This window comes from Phoxinus phoxinus, assembly GCF_949152265.1.
Source record: "Phoxinus phoxinus genome assembly, chromosome: 17".
In the NCBI taxonomy this organism is placed as follows: Eukaryota; Metazoa; Chordata; class Actinopteri; order Cypriniformes; family Leuciscidae; genus Phoxinus; species Phoxinus phoxinus.
In genome coordinates, this window is record NC_136892.1 from 7,663,610 (window position 1) to 7,688,497 (window position 24,888).

At 37.6% G+C, this 24,888-nt stretch overlaps 1 protein-coding gene across 2 annotated transcripts in view; it reads right to left on the bottom strand.

Moving 5' to 3' along the window:
- The window catches only part of kif4 (kinesin family member 4), a 171,295-nt gene that overhangs the window by 23,890 nt on the left and 122,517 nt on the right, over positions 1 to 24,888 (bottom strand). For both annotated transcript variants that reach the window (XM_079584910.1, XM_079584911.1), the window contains 4 exons: positions 23,029 to 23,184; positions 20,676 to 20,773; positions 5,860 to 5,989; positions 3,438 to 3,608 (listed from right to left, as the gene is read on the bottom strand). In XM_079584910.1, the coding sequence (XP_079441036.1) occupies positions 3,438 to 3,608; positions 5,860 to 5,989; positions 20,676 to 20,773; positions 23,029 to 23,184 (555 nt within the window). The remainder of the gene's footprint in view (positions 1 to 3,437; positions 3,609 to 5,859; positions 5,990 to 20,675; positions 20,774 to 23,028; positions 23,185 to 24,888) is intronic.

A 24,888-nucleotide genomic window follows, 5' to 3' on the forward strand; every position in this document is an offset into this window, starting at 1 on the left:
ATATTCCGTCATCATCTTTTCAGTCAGCTCTTCACCCATGATGATTAATGAAATTGGACTGATCTTTGCTGCGACTCTCGTTCAACTCGCGATTTATTAAGCGGACACGTTCAGGTTAATAGGTTAGTGCCCGTTCTCTAACTAAACTAAATTATTTTAACACACACACACACACACACACACGCATTGCAATCTCAAATCGACGGTGGAGCGCGATGATATATTTAAATCTGTATATTGTAGCCTAATATCTGTACCTAGTCACACCCCTACTCTTATTAAATGTATGCTTCATATTTCATTTTTAATTTCTAAATTTGATCAATAAATTAAATTATTTAGAATAATAAGACACTATATAGGGACACAGTTACCCTGTGGCTGATCAAATTAAATATTTTAAACTGAAAAATAACAATGCATTAAATAATGTTATGAGATTGTTTTAAATATAAGTTAATTAACGATCGTTGGAAAGAATGATAGGCTATACTTTTGAACATAACACTAAACCTCCTTTAGGTGTCGCCAGGCGACCGTCTTAATGAGCGAGTCATTGATTCATTCGTTCAAACGAGTCGTTCGAACGACTGAGTCATTCATGAATGAGACAGATGTCTATTGATTGATCATTGAATCTTTGAGTCAAGCTATTCTTTCAAAATGCGGAATCATTCACTAATGAAAAAACACTGTGAGATGCGCGATGGTTCTGCTGTGATCTTTGTTTAACTATTTTCGCTGCTGAAACAGAACAAAAACAGGAACATTGCATCTAAAGTGTAAGTGACTAATTTTACGCATTTATTGAACTGTTGTATGAAATCAATGTCACATTTTCAATTGTGATGGTGGTATTCATGAAAAGAGGACTCGTCGTGTGAGGTTGCTTAACTGTATCATATGTTAGAAAATATGAAAACACCCCATTTTTAAATTGTTCACTGTGATTATTTTGTGAGTGCTTCGCAACATTGTTACCGTGAGTAATGTATTTATAATGCACTATCGATAGCAGCTTACAATAAATGTTATAATCAGGATTTTGTTTCTTTTTTCCCCATGTTCTAATCAGGTCGGGCAAGTAAAATTATCTTTGTCTCAACAGTGCGCTTTTTAGTTTCATGATTTGGCTCTATATTGCTGATGTGGATTGCTTGAATTGTGAGTTCAATAGCCTATTGTTCTTAAATGAAATCGGACTCCTGCTGCTGATCTTTGCTGCTTAAAATAAACAGATTACTGCTCTGTTTGAGGACAAGAAATTAAAACCAATGCAATATGATGAATGTCCAAAAGATGGCACCGACAGACTGGTTTTAAATGAGGTTGGATAATTTTTTTTTGCTTTTAAACTGTGTGTGTGTGTGTGTGTGTGTGTGTGTGTGTGTGTGTGTGTGTGTGTGTGTGTGTGTGTGTGAGAGATTTTGGTTGGGTGACAGTTGTAGGTTACAGTTTGACAAGAGTTTATAGTTTAACAAAAGCACAATGCGTTTTATTGCGAGTGTACACAAATATAAGGAAACACTTGCAGTTTGAATGATGTCCTGTATGAACAAAACAACACACACACACACACACACACGTGCATTGCAATCTTGACATCGCAGTATGTTCATTATAGCCTTAATAAAATAGTCAACCTAACATATAAAAATTATAAAAAGAATATACACACATACCGGTATATATATATATATATATATACAAATTTTTTTCTTATATGTGCCCTCGATGCGCACTTTTGCAGAACCCACACTGATGCAAGCTCTAAAGCAGACTTCTTCTCAACAGTCAAAGCGGAGTTACGTTTATTGCCCGTCGTGCACAGGAACCCTAAAGGCACCGGGGTGGCAGTTTTTATAAACCGTCACATTGTAAATGTTAGAAATGTATTGCTAAAACATATTACAAAGACTGTGAACTGTGAAGTACTGAATTTCCGAAAAACGATCACATCAAGAAGAGGTGGATTCATTTTGTGAAAAGCCACCTTGATGGAGAACTGAGTATCACCGCCAAAACCCGCCTCTGTAGTGCTCATTTTACACGGGATAGTTTTATAAACTGGGATTCACTGATAATCCGCTGTTACTGGTGAATGTGGCTGAACCGACTATCTCCCGCTTCGGCCTTCATCCTCCCGTCGCGCCGTCAACTGCCTTTAGTTGTACTAAAGGCACCGAGGTGGCGGTGCCACCGGCTTGGGCCCTCCATCGCTGCTTGCAGCTATATTTATTTATATATATATATATATTTATTCTTATTTCTTTTGATTATTTTAATTTCTTCTATGTAAAGCACTTTGAATTACCATTGTGTATGAAATGTGCTATATAAATAAACTTGCCTTGCCTTGCTGTTTGACAAAAACTGAAAAATGCATAGTGTGCCTTTAAAGTCCCTGTAAAGTCAAAATTAAGTATGTGTTCTGAGTTTGTCACACCACAGAAAAATGTGTAAGCCACCCAGCCAAATTTGAATGATAAAAAAATCCGGCAAGTACATAAAATAAGCTGTCAAGATCTTGAAAAAATGAGCAGGATTCTGCTCTCAAACGCTGGGCTGCTTTATATGCTGGGGGTCTGCTGGATGCGCTGAAACCACACCCACTCGCGGGAAAGCTGCAGTCGCCACACTCAACTGTGGAGTTACTGTGGACTACCTACTATAATTATAACAAGCACCAAGGCAACTTGCACTCATTGGTGGGCACGCACTGCCGATGATGGTACCAGTTGACGGCGCGACGGGAGGATGAAGGCCGAGGCGGGAGATAGTCGGTTCGGCCACATTCACCAGTAACAGCGGATTATCAGTGAATCCCAGTTTATAAAACTATCCCGTGTAAAATGAGCACTACAGAGGCGGGTTTTGGCGGTGATCCTCAGTTCTCCATCAAGGTGGCTTTTCACAAAATGAATCCACCTCTTCTTGATGTGATCGTTTTTCGGAAATTCAGATCGGACAGAGCTAGCAAACTGTAGGATGTAGTAACTAATAGTACTGACAGTAACTCGCGATTGAGCGGCAAACTGATGTGAATGTGCTCTATTGATATTGTTAGGGGAGGGGCCAGCCTCAGTGGGTCCAGTGCGTCAGAGCCCCCCCGTTTTAGCCCCGCCCAAAAAATCCAGAACACAGCAATGGTAAAAAAACTGTTTAACGGTTTAACTCTACAATTCAGTACTTCACAGTTCACAGTCTTTGTAATATGTTTTAGCAATACATTTCTAACATTTACAATACGTTCAGAATTAAGTATAAAATAATAGAAATTATATATATTCAAATCAATTAAAAACTTTAAGAAAAATAATTAAACTTTAGCAGAAAATCTACTTGCTATTAAATGTCAAAACTAAATGGAACTAATTCTTTGCCTTTATTACAATGAAAACAGCATCTAAACATGAGGAGCTTCTATAAAAGCATACCTTCTCCTGGTGTCTTTGCTCCATTTCTACCCGGTGACACTGGTGCTCCATGTCCATGGCAGACATGAGCTTGCGTTCATCACACAAGATCTTCTGCATATCCAGCAGGTTGGCCTTTTCCTGCTTCAGCTCACTCTCCAGCTTGGCACTGGTGGTCTTGGAGACTACAACCTGAAACGGGTGCAAGGAAATTAATTAAACAACTGATTATTATAATAAACTGAACAAAAAAAGAAAGAAAAGAAAAACATACAATATAATGACTTCTAAACCTACTTATACAATTATTACGCAAGTGTGAATTTTCATTTTTAGATAAATTAAACTAACAATTGACATCCCTGTCATACACAAATGTTTTTCCAAGTACAGTAATTACCTAGATTATGGCTGCCTGTCAGCCTCAATGAACTGAAAATATGTTTACATTTCTCATAACAGAAGATCACTAACATTGACAATTTTGCCAAAGCAATGGTGCAAAACACAATCGAACTCAGAATCATAATGTCCTTATCAAATTGAAAAAGGCTGCAATTTAATTAATAAAGCAGTAAAAGTCCCCAAGAATATGTGGTTTACAGTGATTTTAAAGCTGCTAAGGAGTGTTGTTAGGCATGAAGTTGTTAGGCATAAATAAGCGAAGTGCAGCACTTTTATTACATTAACTGGAAGTTGTTTGCCCGTGGTGAAGTCTGATTTAGTAGGTTGTATTCATATTGAGAATTTCCACAACAGTGAGCAGCTCATGACCAAGAGCTTTCAGCGTCTCAGGGCAGTAAGATTTACAGTGAATGAAGTTAAGGCCTGCATGATGATCTGGACTGAGTGTGTCAGGCTCAGCCTGAGCTGTATCCCTGAGCAGTGGAAGTTGTGGTTGAACTGTATCCAACTTGTTGTCCAGGATAGCACTGACAGGTGTTAGCAGGCAGTTATTGCTGAACAATGACACATGGTGCAGGTGTGTGCTGGAGGGAAAAATGGACGTTGTCCATAAGAACTTTGGCACCACATCTGTTAAGGTGGAGGCCATTGGATTTGTAGAATCCTTTGTGACCCCAGAAAAGATTGGAGTGTTGCAAAAGCCAAGAATTTAGATTTAGCATTTTGTGATTCTTTGAAACTGTGGTGGCCCTTTTGTCTACACCATAGAATATGAAAAATAAGTTTATTTTAATTATTAATATAAATATGAATTAAAAAACTTTAGACAGTGGTCGGGCAAGACAGAAGATCCCATAATCTAAAAGCAATGCGTAAAGCATTATATTAAATTTAAAGAACCTAATTAACCCTCTGGGGTCGGCAATCACGCCGGCGTGATCAGCGTGATTTTCTTATCAGTGCAAAAGAAACTAAAAATACTGTTGATTTTGATCTTACATATAAGTGTTATACATCGTTCAAAACTGTTAAATGTCTTTTATTTGTGTACACTCATAATAAAAATAATGTTGTGTTTTTCTTAAAATAAAGAAAATAAACAATGCGTGTTCTGCAGTCTCTCTCAATGTGAAGTTTATTCTGAAACGCGACAGAACATGACCGGTAACACTTTACTTGAAGGGGTGTGCATAAGACTGACATGACACCTTCATAATCATGACATGTCATGAATATGAAGGAGGTTTTTTGCATGTTTATGAAAACATATGACATTGTTTGAGATGTTTTTGTGGACACCTTGACATAAACCAATACATCATAACCTGTCAGTGTCTTTGTCATGACAACTTGACATTACCAAGAGAACATAAATTAGGGGTCACCAAACTCGGTCCTAGAGGGCCGCTGTCCTGCAGAGTTTAGCTCCAACCTCAATTAAACACACCTGAACCAAGATGGCTCCTGCCTGTATACGCGTATCTTCTTATAATATATGCCTGTATAAAGTATCTTCTTATTAAACTGTCTGTACACTTACAAAGTTCTCAATGCTTCGGTTTGCATATAGGGAGCCTCATTATGCTACCGTGTTAGTGTGAGGCTATATTGAGCCTTGTTAGTGGTATTGACTAGCGATTTACTTTGACCTATTATATGCCCCATATACTAGCTAATCTGTTTTTAGAGATAAAACTCTTTATATTCGATTATGAAAACGCATCCCAGAGAACGATAGACTCTGTAACCATGTGTTAATTACCCCTAGGTTCATTTTTCACCAGAATTGTCCTTTAAGGCACATTAGTGGAATTATTTAAACTATCTTATGAATGCACTTAATGCAGAATTGAACCGTTAATCGAATTGCACTGTGAATTGTCACGAATCAAATTGTTGTCTTCAATTCTTGAATCGAAAATCTACATATCGTTAATCAAATCGATGTCTACCTAAAGATTCACAGTCCTAGTGTAAACACAGCAGCTTCAGTGCTTGGACCACTAAAAATCTTCAAATGTGAGAATTTTGCCGTTACCTCAGCCATGAGGACCTTCAGGGCGCTCTTGGCCTCTACGATGGTTGTGATAGAATCCCAGCGCTGTTTCATTCGCCCCTCATTATCCGCATCCAGAACCTTCTGCTGCAGGTCAGCTATCTGAGCACTCCTGAAAGAGTTTAAAGAAAGATATACACAGTGGATATAAAAGTTTACACACCCGTTTAAACTGCAGCTTTTTGAAATGTAAAAATAATTATTAAAGTAAACTCATAAATTAAAATTTTATATGCTGCCCCTAAAGCTTTTGTACGTGCTAATAAATGTCCTTTCAAAGCAATAAACCAGGGCACAAGACAAGTTTGTCATCTTTATCTATTGTTATTTGCCATAGCCATTAAACCCCTTGCAATTGCCCTACGGTCCAGTGCACAGGTCTGTGGCATCACTCGTGCAGGTATAGTGCATAAGGTTTCTTTATCAGGGTATATGCAGGAATCCTGAAGTTAATTTCAATACCTTTTTAAGACTTTTTGAACACCTTCTCAAAATATTTTAAGACCTCATCGCCACTTCAAGTTCTAATCAGCAACAAACCTTTCACTTAATAAACAGTTGTAGTTTGTGCGATGTAGAGGACGACGACACATCACCTAATAGTTTTAGTTTTTTTATTTAACGCACCTAATCGCGCGTTTCGCAAAATACGTGACATCACCTGAATGCGGCGATCTGATCTCACTGACCGACTACGCCGTTGTTTTTTATTAGTAATGGGGAGGAAAATAAATATATTCATGCATACTTTTCGGAGTCAAACTCTTTGGACAAAGCTTGAACAAAATTTAATACCTCATAAAATCGTGATTAAGACTTTTTAATACCTTTTAAGGGCCTTAATTTTCCCAAAATGGATTTATCAACTTTTAATACTTTTTAAGACCCCGCGGACACCCTGTTTATATGCAGATGACCTTTTTTTGTCTAACCCTCTTATTTCAATTATTTTTTCTATTCTAGATATCTTTAGTAGTTTCTCAGGATACAAACTAAATTTCTGTAAAAGTGAACTGTTCCCATTGAACTCATCTTTCCTTCAGAATTCAGATTTCAATTCAAGGTTGTCAGAAATAGTTTTAAATACCTGGGGTTTCAGGTAAGCTGTAAATTATCTGACCAACAGCCAACATTCGTCCTCTCTATAATCGTGTTAAGTCTCTCTTCGTGTGTTGGAAATGTCTCCCTCTTTCTTTGATAGCAATGGTGAATATCATCAAAATTAATGTACTTCCTACATTTTTATATCTTTTCCAGTGCTTTCCTATATTTATTCCAAAATCCATTTTTACAGTTTTGCAGCAGAATATTTCTTCTTTAATATGGAACAGGTCAAAACGAATGAATCAAAGTCATCTTATGAAACCAAAGTGTTTGGGTGGCCTGGCTCTACCAAATTTTCAAACCTATAATGGGGCAGCTAAAAAAAAAAAAAAAATTGTTAAACATTCATTAAGGATTTGGTCTCAATTACGTTTAGCATCAGACCTTAAAAACCTTGTACTATAGCACCTGTCTTTTGCAATATATAATTTCCACCCTCTTTGATGGATGGGGCTTTTAACATTTGGAGGGGACATGGCCTAGCTACAGTTGGTCAACTATACCCAGACAACAATTTTGCATCCTTCACACAACTCCGAGAAAGAATGTACCTACCAAAAAATATTTGTAAATATTGCAAAAAAATTGCAATTAGCGCAAAAAAAGTGATTAGCGCAACACTGAGCGAACTCTCTGCTCCTCACCACTGGGCTTCTCAGGTGCTGCAAATCACTCTAATTTTGGAGCCGTTTGGAGACTCCAGTCTTTGTGCTAAGCTAGGCTAGCGGTGGGTGCATCAGACAGAGTCACGGAGATAAAAAGGGATGTATGGACTTATCTAACTCTTGGGGACTTAAGCTTATTTGCCGTATCCCCCAAAGTCAGCGTGTTCCTTTTAAAGGAAAAAAAAAAAATAGAAACCTAAAATTACCTGGTGGCGTTATTTTTATATATATAAAAAAAGCTGCAATTTTAACAGGGGTGTGTAGACTTTATATCCAAACAAATAACAGGTTTCAAACAATATGAAGGCGAGTAAATGTTGACAATTTTCAAAATTGGCTTAACTATCCCTTTAAAAAGCAGCCATTTCAGAAAATAATTTTAAAAAAGAAAAAGAAAATGACAGAGCCTGTATACAACTCGTTAGGGGTGGGCGATATAGCCTCAAAATTATATCACGATATTTCAAGAATATTTGCGATAATGATATTTATGACGATATAGACATTTTCTTATTACATTTATCTCACCTAAATGTTTGCTCACTCATTGCGTTTTTACAATGGGTAATTTTGTTAAGAGTTTACACAATACAATGAAGCTTGATTTCAATCTTTTAAAGGACAAGTTCGGTATTTTACACTTAAAGCCCTGTTTACAGATCGTATTTGATGAAATAGAACGGTTAAGATAAAAATTTGGACACATGCTGCTGTCCTGAGAATTTTAGGTTTATTTAGCTTTTGTGGACCTATTTTGCCAAACGCGTCACACCCGTGATTCTTCCGTTGAGAGCTTGAATAATAGAGCCCAGCCCAGTTGGTGGCGATAATGCACCTTTGCCAATTGCAAGCAAACCACGGGCATATACACAGAAGAAGCAGAAGATCGCTGTCTTCATTGAAAGCATTACAAACAGACAGCTAATAATGTGGCGAATTTGTGCAGTTCCGAATTGCGGGAAGATTCGTGGCAAAAGGAACACCACCAAGTGCCTGTAAGCCTTGAGACAGCAGCAGCTTCGGCAACAGGCGTAACACTGGACTCCGTTGTCAACTGCCGTTCAAACTCTGCCTTTCTTTGCAGAAATTCCTCCTCTGAATATTCAGGCTCAAACCTATAACCCTGTCCATCAAAATCGATCTCAAAACCGTCATCCTAAATGTCTCGGAATCCATTTCTAAGTTGACACAAATAGCTTCGATCTTGTAAAAATGTTTAGATAGCTTGCTTAGCCTACGATACCGCGTCCGCGACTGCATAAGACTACAAAAAGCATACAAACAACCCCATTTCCGTTTCCCGCGGCGGAGTAATACCGTAACGTTACCTCACACAGCGAATCCAATACAACTTAATGGAGTTGGACAAAAACTACGATAAAACCTGTTGGAATGCATCTTTTTCAGCGATTTTTGAGTGCACATACCAGTGAACACCCCTGACCACTCGGTGAGTTTCACGTCTTTGTAAACGAAAGTTTAATGTGTTTTAGGAAGGAATCTTCCAGTGCACATAGACAACCATTGTGGGGGTGTGGGGGGGAAGCGAACTAAACCTAAAATTCTCGGGACAGGAGCATGTGTCCAAATTTTAATCTTAACCGTTCTATTTCATCAGATACAATCTGTAAACAGGGCTTTAAGTGTAAAATACCGAACTTACCCTTTAAATTGGAAAAAATATATATATACAAAATAAAGATATAAATAAAGAAAAGTTTTTGGCCAGGTCTAACACTAGTATTCAGAAATACTACATAAACTGAATAAAGTAATATAGCCTGTATGGTTTAAAATCGCTTGAATGTTTTTAACTGATAAGACTTAAGACGTGAAAATGATAAATTTTAGTTACGATGCAATACTGGCCCGTTTGTGCAAGTGACAATTCCGTTATGTCCCGACTCCTAAATGAGAGTGTGTGACATAGGGTGACCACCATCAAACAAACCAAATGTGGGACGATTACAAGTTTGTGTGGGACATGTTACCAACACTAAAACATAACCTGAAACTGTTATAATGTCTATCTAACTTAAAATAATTTGTATTCTGCCTTTTAGCTGATAAAAATGATTTGTTCTTTAGTCCTTTCCAGAAAACACCATTACATCACAATTTAACATAACATGTCTACTACACCTCTATTTTTGAAACAGTTCTGACCAAATCCAACTAAAATCTAACAAAATAAACAATGAACAAATAAAATATAAAACAACATGAAATGAGATCATTGACATTCTTATATATTAAGAATGTTAAACCAAAAACGTTAATATTTTTTAGAAAGGATTAAAACCACAGTAGGCAACAAGTTGATAAATTTTGTTAAATAAAAATGTGAATTTACCGAACATGGAACGAATCACCGCTCCACATTTTGATTGACAGCCGTCACAACCTACTAGTGACCGTGTTTACTCCTTTCTTTCAAACCATTGGATATGACTTAAACGGCTGTTGTATTTGTACTTCTGACGAAACGCTGTTAAATATAGGTGAAAAACTATGCCGCAAAAATAATAAATAAAATGCTTTCTTAAAAAGGCAAAAGAACACATGAACGGTTTCTTAATATGATAATTAAAAACCAACAGACTGATGAAAATGCGGGACATTTTCTCAATATGCGACGTGCGGGACAAGGGGTGAAAATGCCGTGCGGTACAACGCAAAGCGGGACGGGTGGTCACCCTTGTGTGGAATCGCCGCCAGCAGCGCTCGACGCTTGCCTTGTGCAACACGTTGAGAGACGAGAGAGAGAAGATAGGCAGCACCGCTGAACACTCAAGCTGTTTATGAAATTGCGTCTCAGAGAAAGTTTGGTTGTTTGGTTATCTTTAGCGGTAACAGTTTTTTTTGCATATTTTGCAAAACATTGTGCTTTGTTGGAAGTCTGACCTCTTGTAACCAAACCACTTCCATTCTATTGAAGTGGCTCCCTTTTTAGGTACTGAATCGTCATCGGAGGCTGACTGGCTGCTCTTAATCTTTAGACAGGTGTTGTTGTTGTGAGCACTAGGGAATGTAAATGCGATATACGTCATCCGATGTTGATACGAGTTGTAGGGGTGTGCCATATCATGCCGTCCACGATAATACCGGTATAAATTTTTACATAAGTGTCATTGCTATCTCATTGATATAGCAATGACACTTATGTAAAAATTTATACCACTCGTATCAACATCGGACTGGCTTTTCAGAAATAGTGAAATGAGATATCCTGTTTTTCAACAGGTAAGATAAAGCAATCATAATGTTGAATGTCAGAGTTTGCCTAATGATAAGACACTGCTAATGTAAAACTGTGAGAGGGCTCTTGATAGCTTAAATAGTGCTGTCATGGTAATGCAAACTAATTACCATGCTCGCTGCGCGAGCGGCGTTTCTACAGAGGGACGGTGCCAGCAAGTCGGACTCGAGGATATTCTGTCTTTCTCTGCACGATTCTGCTTCTATGTGGGGATATTCATCTAAACCCCGGGCCTGTGGATTATCAAGATCGTGTGGATTCTACAATCAGCTGTTCCTATTCATGGGCTGGAAGCACCGCTGACCCATATCCAAGGATCCAGCGTGGGAAAACAAGGTAACCACCTGACAAACTCTGCTCCTAAGTTCATTCCTGAGAAAATATTAACATCAGTGATCCATGCTAAACCAGCAGTAACCTTAAATACTGCCGCCTCACTTAAACAGCAGCAAATGAAACTGTTTCAGACTGTGAATCACACGAGCGTGCTTTGGAACCCGAAAACAAAGCCGAAGGGCATTTTCGGAGGACATTTAAACATCCGCAGCATTGTTTCAAAGACTGAGCAGATTGAACATTTGTTAATGGATTCAAATCTTGACTATCTTTGCTTAACGGAAACTTGGTTAACCCCTAATACCCCCTCGTCTATAGTGAAAGTGTCGGGATACACCTTGTATAGACGTGACAGAAAAAAGGGTAAAGGCGGTGGTGTGCTGATTTATGTAAAAGATCACATCCAAAGTAAACAACTGGACATCAGTGATTGTAACCTGGAGTGTGTGGGGATTACTATTACTTTATCTCCTGAAATGAATTTCTGTGTATTAACATTTATCGACCTCCTAAAGCTACTAATTATTTCTTTATTTCTCTTGGTAATTTACTTAAACAATGTGATGGAAAAGAGGTCATTCTTTTAGGTGATTTTAATTTAAATTGGTTTGAGAAATCATGTAAAAACAAACTTAAGGAAATAACAAAACCTTTCCAAATGATTCAACTATTAAGTAAACCAACTTGTATAACAAGATATTCTCAAACCTTAATAGATCTAATATTAACAAATAAACCTGAGAGAATAATTAAAACTTATTTAATCACAGGCATGTCTGATCATAATTTAACCCTAGTAGCTAGACAATTGATAAAAACAAGGTGCAAGAATGAAAATCTAATAAAGAATAAAATGTCTATCACATTCATCCCAAAGAAAGATTTAAAATTGGTTGAAAATGATTTAAAACAAACAAAGTGGACAGATATCCTGGAGAAAAAAATCTTGTGAACAGGGCTGTCATGATCTTAGGGTGGCTGTAAATGACATCTTAACCAAATATACAAAAAATAGGCAAAGAAATCAACATGCAAAACAAAATTTGCCATGGTTTAACAAAACTATTTGGGATATGATGAAAAAGCGAGATGTGGCGCTAAAAACATTTCTAAAATCAGGACTAACAACGGATCGATTTGCCTTTACAAGTCAAAGAAATAAAGTTACAGCTGAGCTTAGAAAGGCCAAAGCCAGTTTTTTCCTTGAAATCATCAGAAATGCACAAGGTAATAGTAGAATAATATGGAAAACTATTGATAAATTGATTGGAAAAGAAAAGTCAAAATGTGAGAATATTCATCACAATATTAATGGAAAAATGATTGACGACTCTTGCAATTGCAACCAATTTTAATGAATATTTTTTTAACAATTGTCCAAAAACTGGCATTTTTCAAATTGTTCATCCTCCTCTCATAATCAGTGATAAACCTAATTTTAACCTTAGCTTAATATCTAAAACTAAAGTTATACTAAAATACTTACTGTAAATAATTACTGTGCTAAACAGCAGCAAAGCAAAAGATATTTATGGACTTGACACTTTTGAAACAATATAAGGACATTTTCTCTGAGCCATTAACAACAATGATCAATCAATCGATTAGTGAGGGCATCTTTCCAGCAGCCCTAAAACCGGCAATTGTCACCCCTATATTTAAATCCGGAAACAAACAAGACATGAACAATTATCGTCCAATAAGCATCCTTCCAGCTGCGTCATAAGTGCTCGAGAAGACGGTGGCGAGCAACTTACTACCCACTTTGACTCACAAGCTCTTTTAAACCCAATGCAGTTTGGCTTCAGACGGAAATACTCAGACTCTGCTTGTTGCTACCTTCTAGAAACTATCAGGGCATATGTGGATCAGGGAAGAGTGGTGGGAGCAGTCTTCCTTGATCTGCGTAAAGCTTTTGATACTGTCAATCACCAGATACTTTATAAGTTGCATCAATATAATCTTTCTGAGCACACCCAAAAGAGGATAAGATCTTATTTGAGCGACCGACATCAGTGTGTACGAGTGAATAATATCCAATCTGCGTTTAGAGCTACTTCGAGGGGAGTGCCGCAAGGGTCTATTTTGGGACCCTTGCTTTTTAGCATCTATATAAATGACCTCCCCAGAGTGTGTTCTGACGATGTAATCATGTACGCTGATGATACGGTGATCTTCACTTTTGGGGAAAACGAGCTGGAGGTTGCTGACAAATTATCAAAAGAGATGCAGAAAGTTGCAGAATGGTTGCAGACGTCCTGCCTGATCTTAAACGTTGATAAAACAGTCTCAATGTTTTTTTTTTTCAAATAAACGTAAAATACAACAAACTCAAGAAATTCAAGTAAATGGACAAAAAATTAAAAATGTAAATGAAACAAAATAGGTTTAGTACTTGACTCAAACCTTGGTTTTAAAAGTTACATAAAAAAACTCAGTAATAAACTAAAATTTAATTTGATGAACTATAAACATTAGAAATTCATTAACTACGGAAGCCTCAAACACCTCAAATTCCTTAATACTATGATTGTTTCACATCTTTTGTATTGCATGTCTAGTTGGTCTCAGGCATGTAAAACATCAAGTTTCTTGAATCATTATACAAAAGGGCTATAAAAATTCATGATAAAAAGTCTCGCTACTACCATCATTGTAAAGTACTAAGTAAATATAATAGGGGTGGGAATCTTTTACCATCTCACGATTCAATTCGATTCCGATTCTTGAGGCCACGATTCGATTCAAAATCGATTTTCGATTCAAAAAGATTTTCGATTCAAAACGATTCGATTTTATCCATAATGATTTCTAATCGGGTTTCTGATCATGATCTACTCTCATCTGCTTTCCTCTACAGAATGACAAACGGAGACATTAAAGTGTCTTTTTCACATTTATTAAGTTCAATTCTCAGGGAAGTGCCTTTTATCAAAAACATTGTCTGGTTCTCAATTGCTACTCATTAGTAGCTAGCTATAAAATAAGTTGGAACAAAAATAAAGTGCTTCTTCATAACACAAAATGGTTGAAAATAGATGCATTTCCCAGGAAAGTTGCAGTTTACCACAAATATCATGTAGAACACAACCGGTGAAGACAAAAAAAAAAACATCTATATTTCTCAGTCAGACTCAGTAACTTAAAGAATAACAAGTTATGAAAATAAAGTGCTTCTTTCAAAATGAAAAATAGTACCCCTAAGCTACCTGGCGATGAAGCAGGCGATAGGCCGAGTTTTTTTTTTTGCCCTCTCGGAGTTGGCAGGGAGTTTCGTAAGCACTGTTGGTCTGCAGCTGGCGGCTGACTGTACGTTCACACCGCCGCCGACTTGAGCTGCAAAAAAGCTATGGCCGCCCTGTCAAGGACGCTAACTTGTCAAAAAGTACGGGGAATCTTGTTGACGCTTTGGCCGCTCTGACGTAGCAGCATTCACAATGAAATGTAAACAGAAAAAACAAGCAAAGCATTCGGCAGTTTAGGATATCGCACAAGATTTGTCAACACAGAAAACATTTCATCACTGGAGAGTTTTTTTTCCCGACACCATCGTATTAATTGATTTTGATTAATATGCGCGAGGGAGAGAGAGAGAGCAGACAGCGCTCGGGTGAGTTCGCGCGCGCGGCCGGGGCTCTCTCTCTCTGCTTGTTCTTGGTTCTTATGCCCTGTCAAGCGTGCCCTGTTAAACTGACAGGACTTAAAAACACATGCAAATGATACACTTTCACTCTATGATGGTTAAACTGTGCCATTAATTGTTTTTTTCTCGGAACTAATGTTTTGGTAGGAACGAAAGATCTCCCTCTCATCCATATTTGCTTCCTCTTTGTTTTAGAAATTTGCCGCTCACGTTCAAAAACCGGCTGCGTGGTGACGTCCCGTATAGGCTAGTTACAAAAATGGAGGCGAACAGCCAGCTGATTTTATTTATTAAATCGATTCTTGGACATTTCAGATCGATTCTGAATCGTTGCAAATGAGAATCTAAATTCTTCTGTGAATCGATTTTTTGGCACACCCCTAAAATATAACATTGAGTTTTGAAAACCTTATTAAATATAATCAAATTTCTTCTCTATTTAAAATTATTCATAACATCGCTGCTCCTCCTTTAAGAAAATTTGTGACAATAAATTCTGAGAAATTCTAGAACCACAAGGTCGACAGTTAGAGGAGAGTGCAGCGTTCCAAGATGCAGAACCACATATGGTCAACAATCGTTCTCTTATAAAGCAGTGAGCCTTTGGAATACTCTTCCAAATGAAATTATCTCTTGCACTAACTACAGCATATTTACACGCCTGACCAAACAGTGGTTATTAACAAAGCAAACCTGTACGCACTGAATGACTGTGATATGAATGATGTAAACTGAATGAATGAGTTGGATTCCTGTAGTAGAGAGTGTTTATATGATGTGAGTGAAGGGATGCTTCTGTGTATTATGATTCTGTACATATTTTTTTAATCTTTGTAAGTATATCAACCTATCCAGGGACTGCAGGCGGAAATTAGCATTTTTTGCTATAACCTGGCACATGACATCTCTTCTTTCTTAGATTAATGTTTTTTGTGCATTGTCCCTGATCAAATAAATAAATAAATATTTGATTTAATGAAATTCAACACACACAGTTGTTGGCTATTATACACGGGCCCTGTCCCAAATGAAACCCTAAGCTCTCCCGTTCATAACCTTCTTTGTCAGCGGTGAGAGTTTCACATGTGAAAAATGCAGGGAAATAGGCTGAAAGATAAGATTTCAGAATTAGAGACTTTAAACAAGGGTAGTAAGAATGCAAGGGCATTAGATACGGCTTTGAATGCAGCTAACACAGCAGGGCGACTGAAACGCTAGTCGCAGGACAAAACACTGCTCCTTCGTTCCGACTGAAACGTCTAACTGGTTCTCCCCACTCAGTGACAAAACCCACTGAGAAACCTTTTGAAAGTGCCCTAGTTATCAGAGATTCTATTTTACGGTACATAAAAGAGACACCAACCACCAGTCAAATGTGTCAACACTACATTGGCTCCCTATTAAACATTGTATATACATTTTAAAAACTTGCTGATTAATTACAAAACCCTGAATTTTTTAGCTCCAAAATCCCTTAAAGTATTGTTAGCCAGCATATATTAGGTCAACCGGAAACAGGAACACTTCCCTTTACATTGGATGATATTGAGTCATCGTAAGAGGAATGGCATTATAATAGTGTCCGTCTCACCCTGACCCCGAGGTTACCGTAGTCAACCGATCCAGTCTGCATCCAGACCAGATGGTGGACCTGCAACTCAGAGAAAACCTCAATGCAGCTCTGAATGACAGCGATGACCACGATAACTAGACAATCCCTAGAAAAAGATCCCCTGCGAAGAACTCAACTAAACGACCCTCGGCACAGATTTCCTTAGCGGAGGCCATCCAGACAAGTCCTCTGCGCAAACTCCTATGGCCAGTTAAAACAACTCCTCCCACAAAATACCAGTGAGATGTATACCAATTTATCCCAATTCGAGCAAAAGGTGTCAGGGGCCAGTCTGTTCAGCCCAGGGTTTGTTTTTGTTGTGTCCTTTGCTTGTCTGGACCACATGGCTGACACATGGTGTGTTATTCAATGTGCTCTGTCACTTCGCCCCTCTTGTTGCCTTATCTCCTAATTGCTTGCACTGTTTATATTTCCCTTGTTTTCTGTCATGTTCCAGATCGAATCTCTGCATTGCAGTTACCTCTCGTCTATGTTAACCTTAACCTTGATTTTGCAGTAGCTTCAGTCTTGCCTTGGTTTCCTGCCATTTATCTGAAGTTTTTGAGAATTGGTCATTTATTCATTAAAAATTTTCCCTGTTCTTCTAGCATTGGTTTTGAGCTCCCGTCTGGTTAGTTTATTTTTTTTCCCTCCCCTTTTCTTTTTGCCCCCCAGCTCCACTGTCCGATTTGGCTGGCAGATCCCATCCTTCCGGTTGCTCCCTTCCTGCTCCTTTTTGGATCATCCCTGCCCACCAGCCCCAAAGGATTCCAGCTACCACCGCCAGATGCTTATCTCTACTCTCCAGGTTCACTTTGGAGACTGTACTCATTTCTCCCCCAGTGCTGCTGTTTGGATCTGCTCTGACATTTCCCTTCTCTACGCATCCTGTTGGGCTGATGTGGCACTCCCTTGTTTCTGGCTGGAATCTTTACTGATCTCCCTTCTGACTGTGGCCTCACTATTCCTCATTGTGTTGCTGATTTTTTTGTGCCCTTGATATACAATAAATCACTTATTCTTGCAACTGATTCCTCTTCTTTTACCACCCTGACAGAAGGAGCTAGATTAAATATTTTGAATGATATCAATCCACAATCTGAATTCTGATGCAACCTGGAATCAATCAAAGCATGTTCTTTCATTTGGTCAGAGGGGAACTGACCCCCTGGATACTCTATTTTTTCATAACATAGCCTACCTGCAGGGCCGTCGCTGGTGGGGTGAAAGGTGGTGACAATTATAGGGGCCCCCGCTGCCCAGGGGGCCCCACAAAAGCCAGCAGTTATACTAGGGACACTATATGAATAATTATAATATTTATTAGTTGTATGCCTGAGATTTAAAATGAAAACCACAAAAAAACATGCAACTTGGTTAAATATTTTTTTCCAAATAGCTGCTTCTCTTACCTCCCTAAAAATGGTTTAGTCCGATCTATTTATTAGTTATTAATAAATACCCCGCCCCAGCTCGTGAAGAGAACCAATCAGAGTTGAGGCGGCATTGCCTGAAGACGTTAATCTGGTGGAACTGACTCACTGGAAAAATGTCGGGAAAAAGAAAATACAAATATGGTTATCAGAAACGCCACGAAAAGAAGGAGAGGGAGGCCAGGAGAGTTGTTGGATCCCAGTCAATTAAAACCTTCTTTAACGCAGGTTAGTGTATTGTATTGTTATTTCGCTGAGAATCAGAAAACTACCGTCTTCTTTCACTTTTCATTAACGGGCACGAGCGACACTACAACCGACTGAATGATTACGCGATTAAAATCCCTGTCCTTTTCACTATTGTAAATAACTTGACACGAGACATTTGAGATGAGACTGTGTTACAACCCATAAAAACATTATTTTACCGTTCCTTTTTTAAAAATTGGTTTTCTTATTTTTATTTTTTATTAATAGGCCTAACCTTTGATGACTTTACACCTCACTTCACTCCACTTCAAGCTCTTTGTTAATTTTTATTAGTTTTTTTATTAGTAATTTTATAGAATTTTAAGATACTCAAACTGCAAAAAAATGCCTTAGTATTTTTGTCTTGTTTTCAGTCCAAATATCTCAAAATTCTTAAATCAAGATGCATTTACTAGATAAGTGAAATGCAATAAAATATTAAGTCTTGTTTTCTGTTGAAATAAATAAAATTTAAGTGAGTTTTTGCTTAAAACATGTCAAATTATCTGCCAATGGGGTAAGATAAATAATGTTAAAACAAGATAATTTTTCTTACCCCATTGGCAGGTTATTTGTCTTGTTTTAGGCAAAAATATCTTATTCTATAATTTATATCTAAAAATACTGAATAAGAAAAGCATTTTTTTTGCAGTGTTGTCAGGAATAACTTTATAATTTATATGTAATATTTAGAATAATAATAATATAATAATTTATATAAAGAAATTTTCTATTTAGGCCTATTTTCTTTTTATATTTAATGTTATATTTGTTTATTTTGCTTTTGCTGATGTTCATTAAAATCTTGATTTACATTTATTTGTTATCTGCTTTGTTATTTTGTAAGAAAACCCTAGTTACATGTGGGCCTCCATGCATATTGTACAGTACGCCAACAATATATGAGTATGTATGCAGAAAATATATTGGTGGAGGGTGGTGGGGGGCCCACATCAATATTTTTTCAGGGGGCCCCGGATCCTCTAGCTACGGCCCTGCCTACCTGTACTACATCATGTACTCTACCACCTTGTGTGTCCCAGCATGTCTCTCACACACACACACACACACACACACTAAATGTGTAATTTCTTCTACTCCTAAAAACCAGACATCTCAAGCAATGTTTCATCTAATACCTTTAATAGTGTTAACCTCAATACAAACCTTCTAAGAAAAACCTAAAATAAAATGTAACAGTTCAAAACGTTAAACTTAAGCAGTACCACGGACACAAAAAACAATGTTAGGCTACGTGACGGTTCTCCATTACGGACGCGACCGCTCTGAAAGCGGCACTAAAAAGACTTTAAAACTTTCACAGAGACCTCAAGCAGAAAGCACAAAGCCTTTCTTTAGCGAATTTCATTTTGTATTAATTCTATCTTAATTTTAATCAATGTTTCATTAACCAATTTCCTGGATTTAATAAATAAAAAGTAAATATACCAGACAATAGCAGATAATCACGACACGGAGACGCCGGCGCCTGAACTGGAGCTTAAGCTTTCATCCATGAACCGAAACTCAGCGTAAGGTAGCCTACAGCTACCTAAAAAAAATTAAAATATATCTATTATTTACAGAAAGCTTGAAATATCTACTTTTAAACAGAACCATTCAAAATAAAATAAAACTATGAATTTAATCCGTATGAAAAACGAATCCATATGAAATGTGCATTCTCTCCGGCGCGTTCACTACTGCGAAGATCGCGAGTCACGCCAGTATCGTCAACTTTATCTTTGCAGGCAGCCGACACAGAAAACACTTGTTTATTAATAATAAACAATTAAAATGTCCCATTGCAATATTTTACATATTCATACTTTGTGACAGCTTTTAGGTGCCGTTTACATGAACGCTACTGCACTACTGCATCAGCACCGAAAACATGGAGAGGGACTTTTTTTTTCCTTATTTTGAGGAATTATACAAACAAACAGCTGTTAAGAGCGCCGGCAAGTTGGATTGCGTAGAACGTTCAACGAATTCTGATTAGTCGAGAGGATTTATCGCGTTTAGGCTAAAAATAGGTTTGGTGCTTCGCGGTTTGGAAAGAAACTGCATCTTGCAGTAGGCCAACATTTTAAACAAGGCAATATAGCGATTTGGCATGAAACGATGGAGCAGTGAATAGGTTCAGTACACAGCAAAATTACATGACAAACTTTTTTTATGGCGTTTATCGCGTTTTGGAAAAGAGCTCCTAGTTTATTTAATTTGTATTATTTTCCCCAAGGTCATAAAATAAATTTGGGTCGCACATAAATTGACAGGGTCGGTCGGACCCTGAACTGAATGATGACATCACTTTTCTGAAGAGCTGCATTTCTTAATAGCGGAATTGATTAATTTCTGTTCAACAACTGTGTAAAGTTGGTCAATTATGAAATGTTAAACACTTATTTGCATTCACTGTCATCACTCCATGCAGATACAGTCCAAAACTAGCGTGACTATACATTCACTGTGGTTCAGTTTTAGTATGTCTGACCTGAGCCCCATCTCGGTCTCCAGACTCTCCACTTGCTTGCTGATGGAGGCTTCCAGATCACCTTGGCCTTCCAGCTCAGAAATTGTCAGTGTACGACGCTGAGAAAGAATAAAGAAGAAAAAAATAATTAAAATGCATCAATCTGCCAATGACAAATGATTGAGGCTTATAGATAGATAAATCTTAAAGCAATAGTTCTCCCAAAAATGATAGATCGATTTATGATGTACTCATTACATCAGAAGAAGAATGAAATCTACGCTAATGTTAGACTTTGTTTATTCCGAGGTTTACTGAAGTAAGCCAGATTCGGGCCGTATCCAGATCAGACGGTGGACCTGTGCCTGGACCCATCCACAACGCATCCCTGAAGCCCCAACCTCATCAGCCCTGTGAAGGCCTCATTGACATGACAGCCATCGGCACTGATCCTCAACGAACTCGTCTCCATACCGGCGTGATGACTCCGACCTCCAACCAGATTAGAAAAGAAAAAATACTCTGAATGTTCTGATCCAATCTGATTTCTGACCTGTAATGCTGCCCAAATCATATACTATCCGTTCATTGGCCAGAGGAGAACTGGCCCCCGACTGAGCCTGGTTTCTCCCAAGGTTTTTTCCTCCATTCATGAAGCTGCTTTGATACAATCTGTATTGTAAAAAGCGCTATATAAATAAAGGTGACTTGACTTTACAGATAGATAAATGAAAATTAACATTCTCACCCTTTTGGGAGAACCATCTCTTTAACCCTTTCGCACGTTCGATCACACCGGTGTGATTAGAACGGTCATTGCATCACACGATCAACTGCTAAATTCAAACCTGCTTTTGTGCGTTGGCTGGCGCTGAGCCAGAGAAGGACACGCTCAGCACTTGTCATTTCAGACATTTAAAATCATACAAGTACTAGCAAAACAATGAATTTGAGTTTGTAAAATACACACTGGTGTCTATGGAAGCGGCAATAATAATCCTTTTCATTATAAGACGACATGTTTCATTCATATCAGATACACATTGTGCAAGTAGCCTTACATTTTACCATATTCTTCTCCCAGTTCACCGGCCACTTACTTTCATGCATTTCGTGAGAAGTGGAGGAATTGACGTGTTGTAAATTCAACAGATCCCATTCTCTGAACTGTGGCACAAACTAACATGGCGCCGCCCACCGTGCATACAGCTCAACTAACGCGATAGTTATAAAGGTGTTTATTCATGCTATAGCTAATAAATTTGTGAATATTTAATAAAAAAATTGTGGTTGCGCAGTGACGTGACAAGCAATGACGTGTCACCATGGAAACAAAGTGACAGGTTCTAAATAACGGTCGGCTTGAAAACTCACGCTAGGGGGTCAGTTAGAATATTTTAAACTTATGTGAAAGGGTTAAGATTCATCCATCTATGTCATTGCAAACCCATAAAACATGTTAATCATTTTAATATTCTCACAATTTGTGTAGATCTATTGAAAGCCTAAGTAAGTAATAAACATTTTTAAACATCAATAAATAAATAAAAACATTGTAAAAGTACTCCATACAAATCAAGCAGTTTAATCCAAGCAGGGCTCTGTGTCTTTAAATTATTGCATTTTGCTACCTTTTTACCTGGCGGTGCGACAGCATTTTGTTAGAAGTCGCACTGCTTATTTGGGTAAACTTGGTAGTGGGACCAATGCCATGTCTGGTGCATATGAGAAACATCAAAAGGCAAAAGCTCTAGAAGTCGGACAAAACGGGACTACTCATTTGAACCGCAACGTAAGAACCATTTATGAATTTGCTCCAATAGACAGCAGTGTAAGCTCAGAGCAGGTGTGTTTACTTGTAGACCATTCTTGATCATGCTACACCATAAACAGCACTGCGACATCCAGTGAGAAGTGGTTTGTCACAAACCACAGCTGTTTAAAATGTTTTTTTTCCAGCTGGATAAAAAGAATGCCATGAACGATCCAGTTACAAAGCTTTTCGATCTGCAAATCACCACAATTAACCATGTTACTGTTATTAATGATAATAAATTGACATCTGCATCTAAACTCAAGATCAGTGCTTAACTGTCAAATAATGTGCATATTACATATTTCTCAAATTTGTGTGCATGAAGCAAAATAATTAATGAGGTTCATCAAAAAGCATGTCTTTTCAGAACACTTGGATTAAACCACTCAATTCATATGACCCATAAATCGTACATAATTTTAGTTCCGAAGATGAACAAAGGTCTTATGGGTTTTGTTTTATGGGTCTGCCTTGCGAGCACTGTTAAAAGCCCTAACACAAATGTAGTAAGCAGTATGTTAGTATTCCATGCTGAACATGGGTGTGTGCATATCTCACCCGAACTTTGGCTACAGGTCTCTCTCCTGCCTCCATCTGCTGGCGAAGCTGAGCGATCTCCTCGGCCAGCATTTTCCTGTCCTCCAGTAGGTCCTGTAGATGCCGGCGGGCCTCCTCTGTGCTCACAAGCACTTCCACCTCGTTCAGCAACCAATTCTTAACCAAGCAAAATGACAATTACAACTAGGGTCACGCGACAGAACGACAATAATAATTATCGCAATATCATTTTCCTCGATAAAACAAGAGTTCGATATAATGTTTATGCACTCATTTGAAGTGCACCACAAGGATCCTTTATCCGCTCGGCTCAAAGTACAAACGGAAGCGCAGCGCAAGCTAAGCTTACTAGAGCAGATGTGTTTACTCACTGATCGGTCTCGATCATGTGACCACTAAACCGCGCTGTTAGATCCAGTAGCGCTTGAAATCAGTGAACAACAAATGTCTGTGATTTAAACTAGTTTAAAGCCAGATGAAAGTGCTGATAAGCAAACAGGAGAAAAACTGTGCAACGACAGTCAGAAGGCTTTTCAATCTTAAAATCACCATAATTTATCATGGATTTACTGTAATAACACTAACTGCAACATGGTATTGCAGCAGACCTGTCGGGATATCTAATTATCATGATCTAAATGTAAGCCACTATGGAAGACCAAAGGTAAATTTTAACAGTCAGAATATTTACATTTTATCACATAAAAAATTAGGTTGTTACTGTTAACAAATTTTCATCTGCATTCCAACTCAAGCTACTGTCAAAATGTGTATTTCTAAGACAAAACATGTAATATTAATATAGATGCGTGCCATCAAAGTTAGGCAACACAAACGGTTTCATGACTTGAAACAATCACTCGTCGTTAGCACATGCATAAACTAAGGGGAAAAAATCTATTAAGATATTAAGAAAAATTATTAGAAGTGTAAATTAAAAACCGTGAAGTTTGTCATGTTCCAATAGTTTAAAACCACAAATAATGGTCTGGTTTCTACAACGTTCACTTTGGAGCAAAAATATGCCTTTAAACTGATATTTGACATTTATCATGATCATTATCGATATCGACTAATATGAAAAATTATATTGTGATAATTTTTTTTGCCATATCACCCAGCCCTAATAGCAACATTCCCTCTAAGATGCAAATGCATTCTATGGATGAAACTGTTATAATGAGTGTGCAAATCGTTTGACGATAAACCACTATATAAATTCCCAATGGTTAGAATTACCGCTTCACACTTTAATTACAATTAAAACTATTTGATTATTGCGATTAGAAAACCCCACTGTAGATACCCATTAAGCAAATTTAGCATCAGTCTGGATTTACATCTTCATTCAGCCGGTCTGCCATTTTTGTTTAGACCAATGCAAAAATTGGACAATTTTTGGACAAGCTAATGTCCATTCAAAAGATCTCAAGTCAACACTTCGGATAATAAAGTAGCCTATGAGGAATTGTTTATGGACTAGACAAAATACCTGTAATATATAATTTCGACTAATACTTTTCATAATAATTTAAAGGCTGCAAACATTTTTTTTTGGTCAAAACTTTTTGAACATTGAAAAAATTATTTCAGTGTGTGCGAGTTATTTTTCGAACATTTTCAGCACAGTTTAACATTACAGTGTTAATGTGATCATTTTGGTCACTATAATAGTGATATGAAATTGTCATACCGTTTCATCTCTAATGCATTCCCACAAAGGCAAATGAACGAATTTCTCTCTTCTTTTTTTAAAAAAAAGTTTACAATTTATTTCTCATGCTTTCTCAAAAGAGTGGCACAAATTTTTCTCTCTCTGATAATCAGTCTACAAGAAAAAATTTTGGGTGAGCAAGGTTG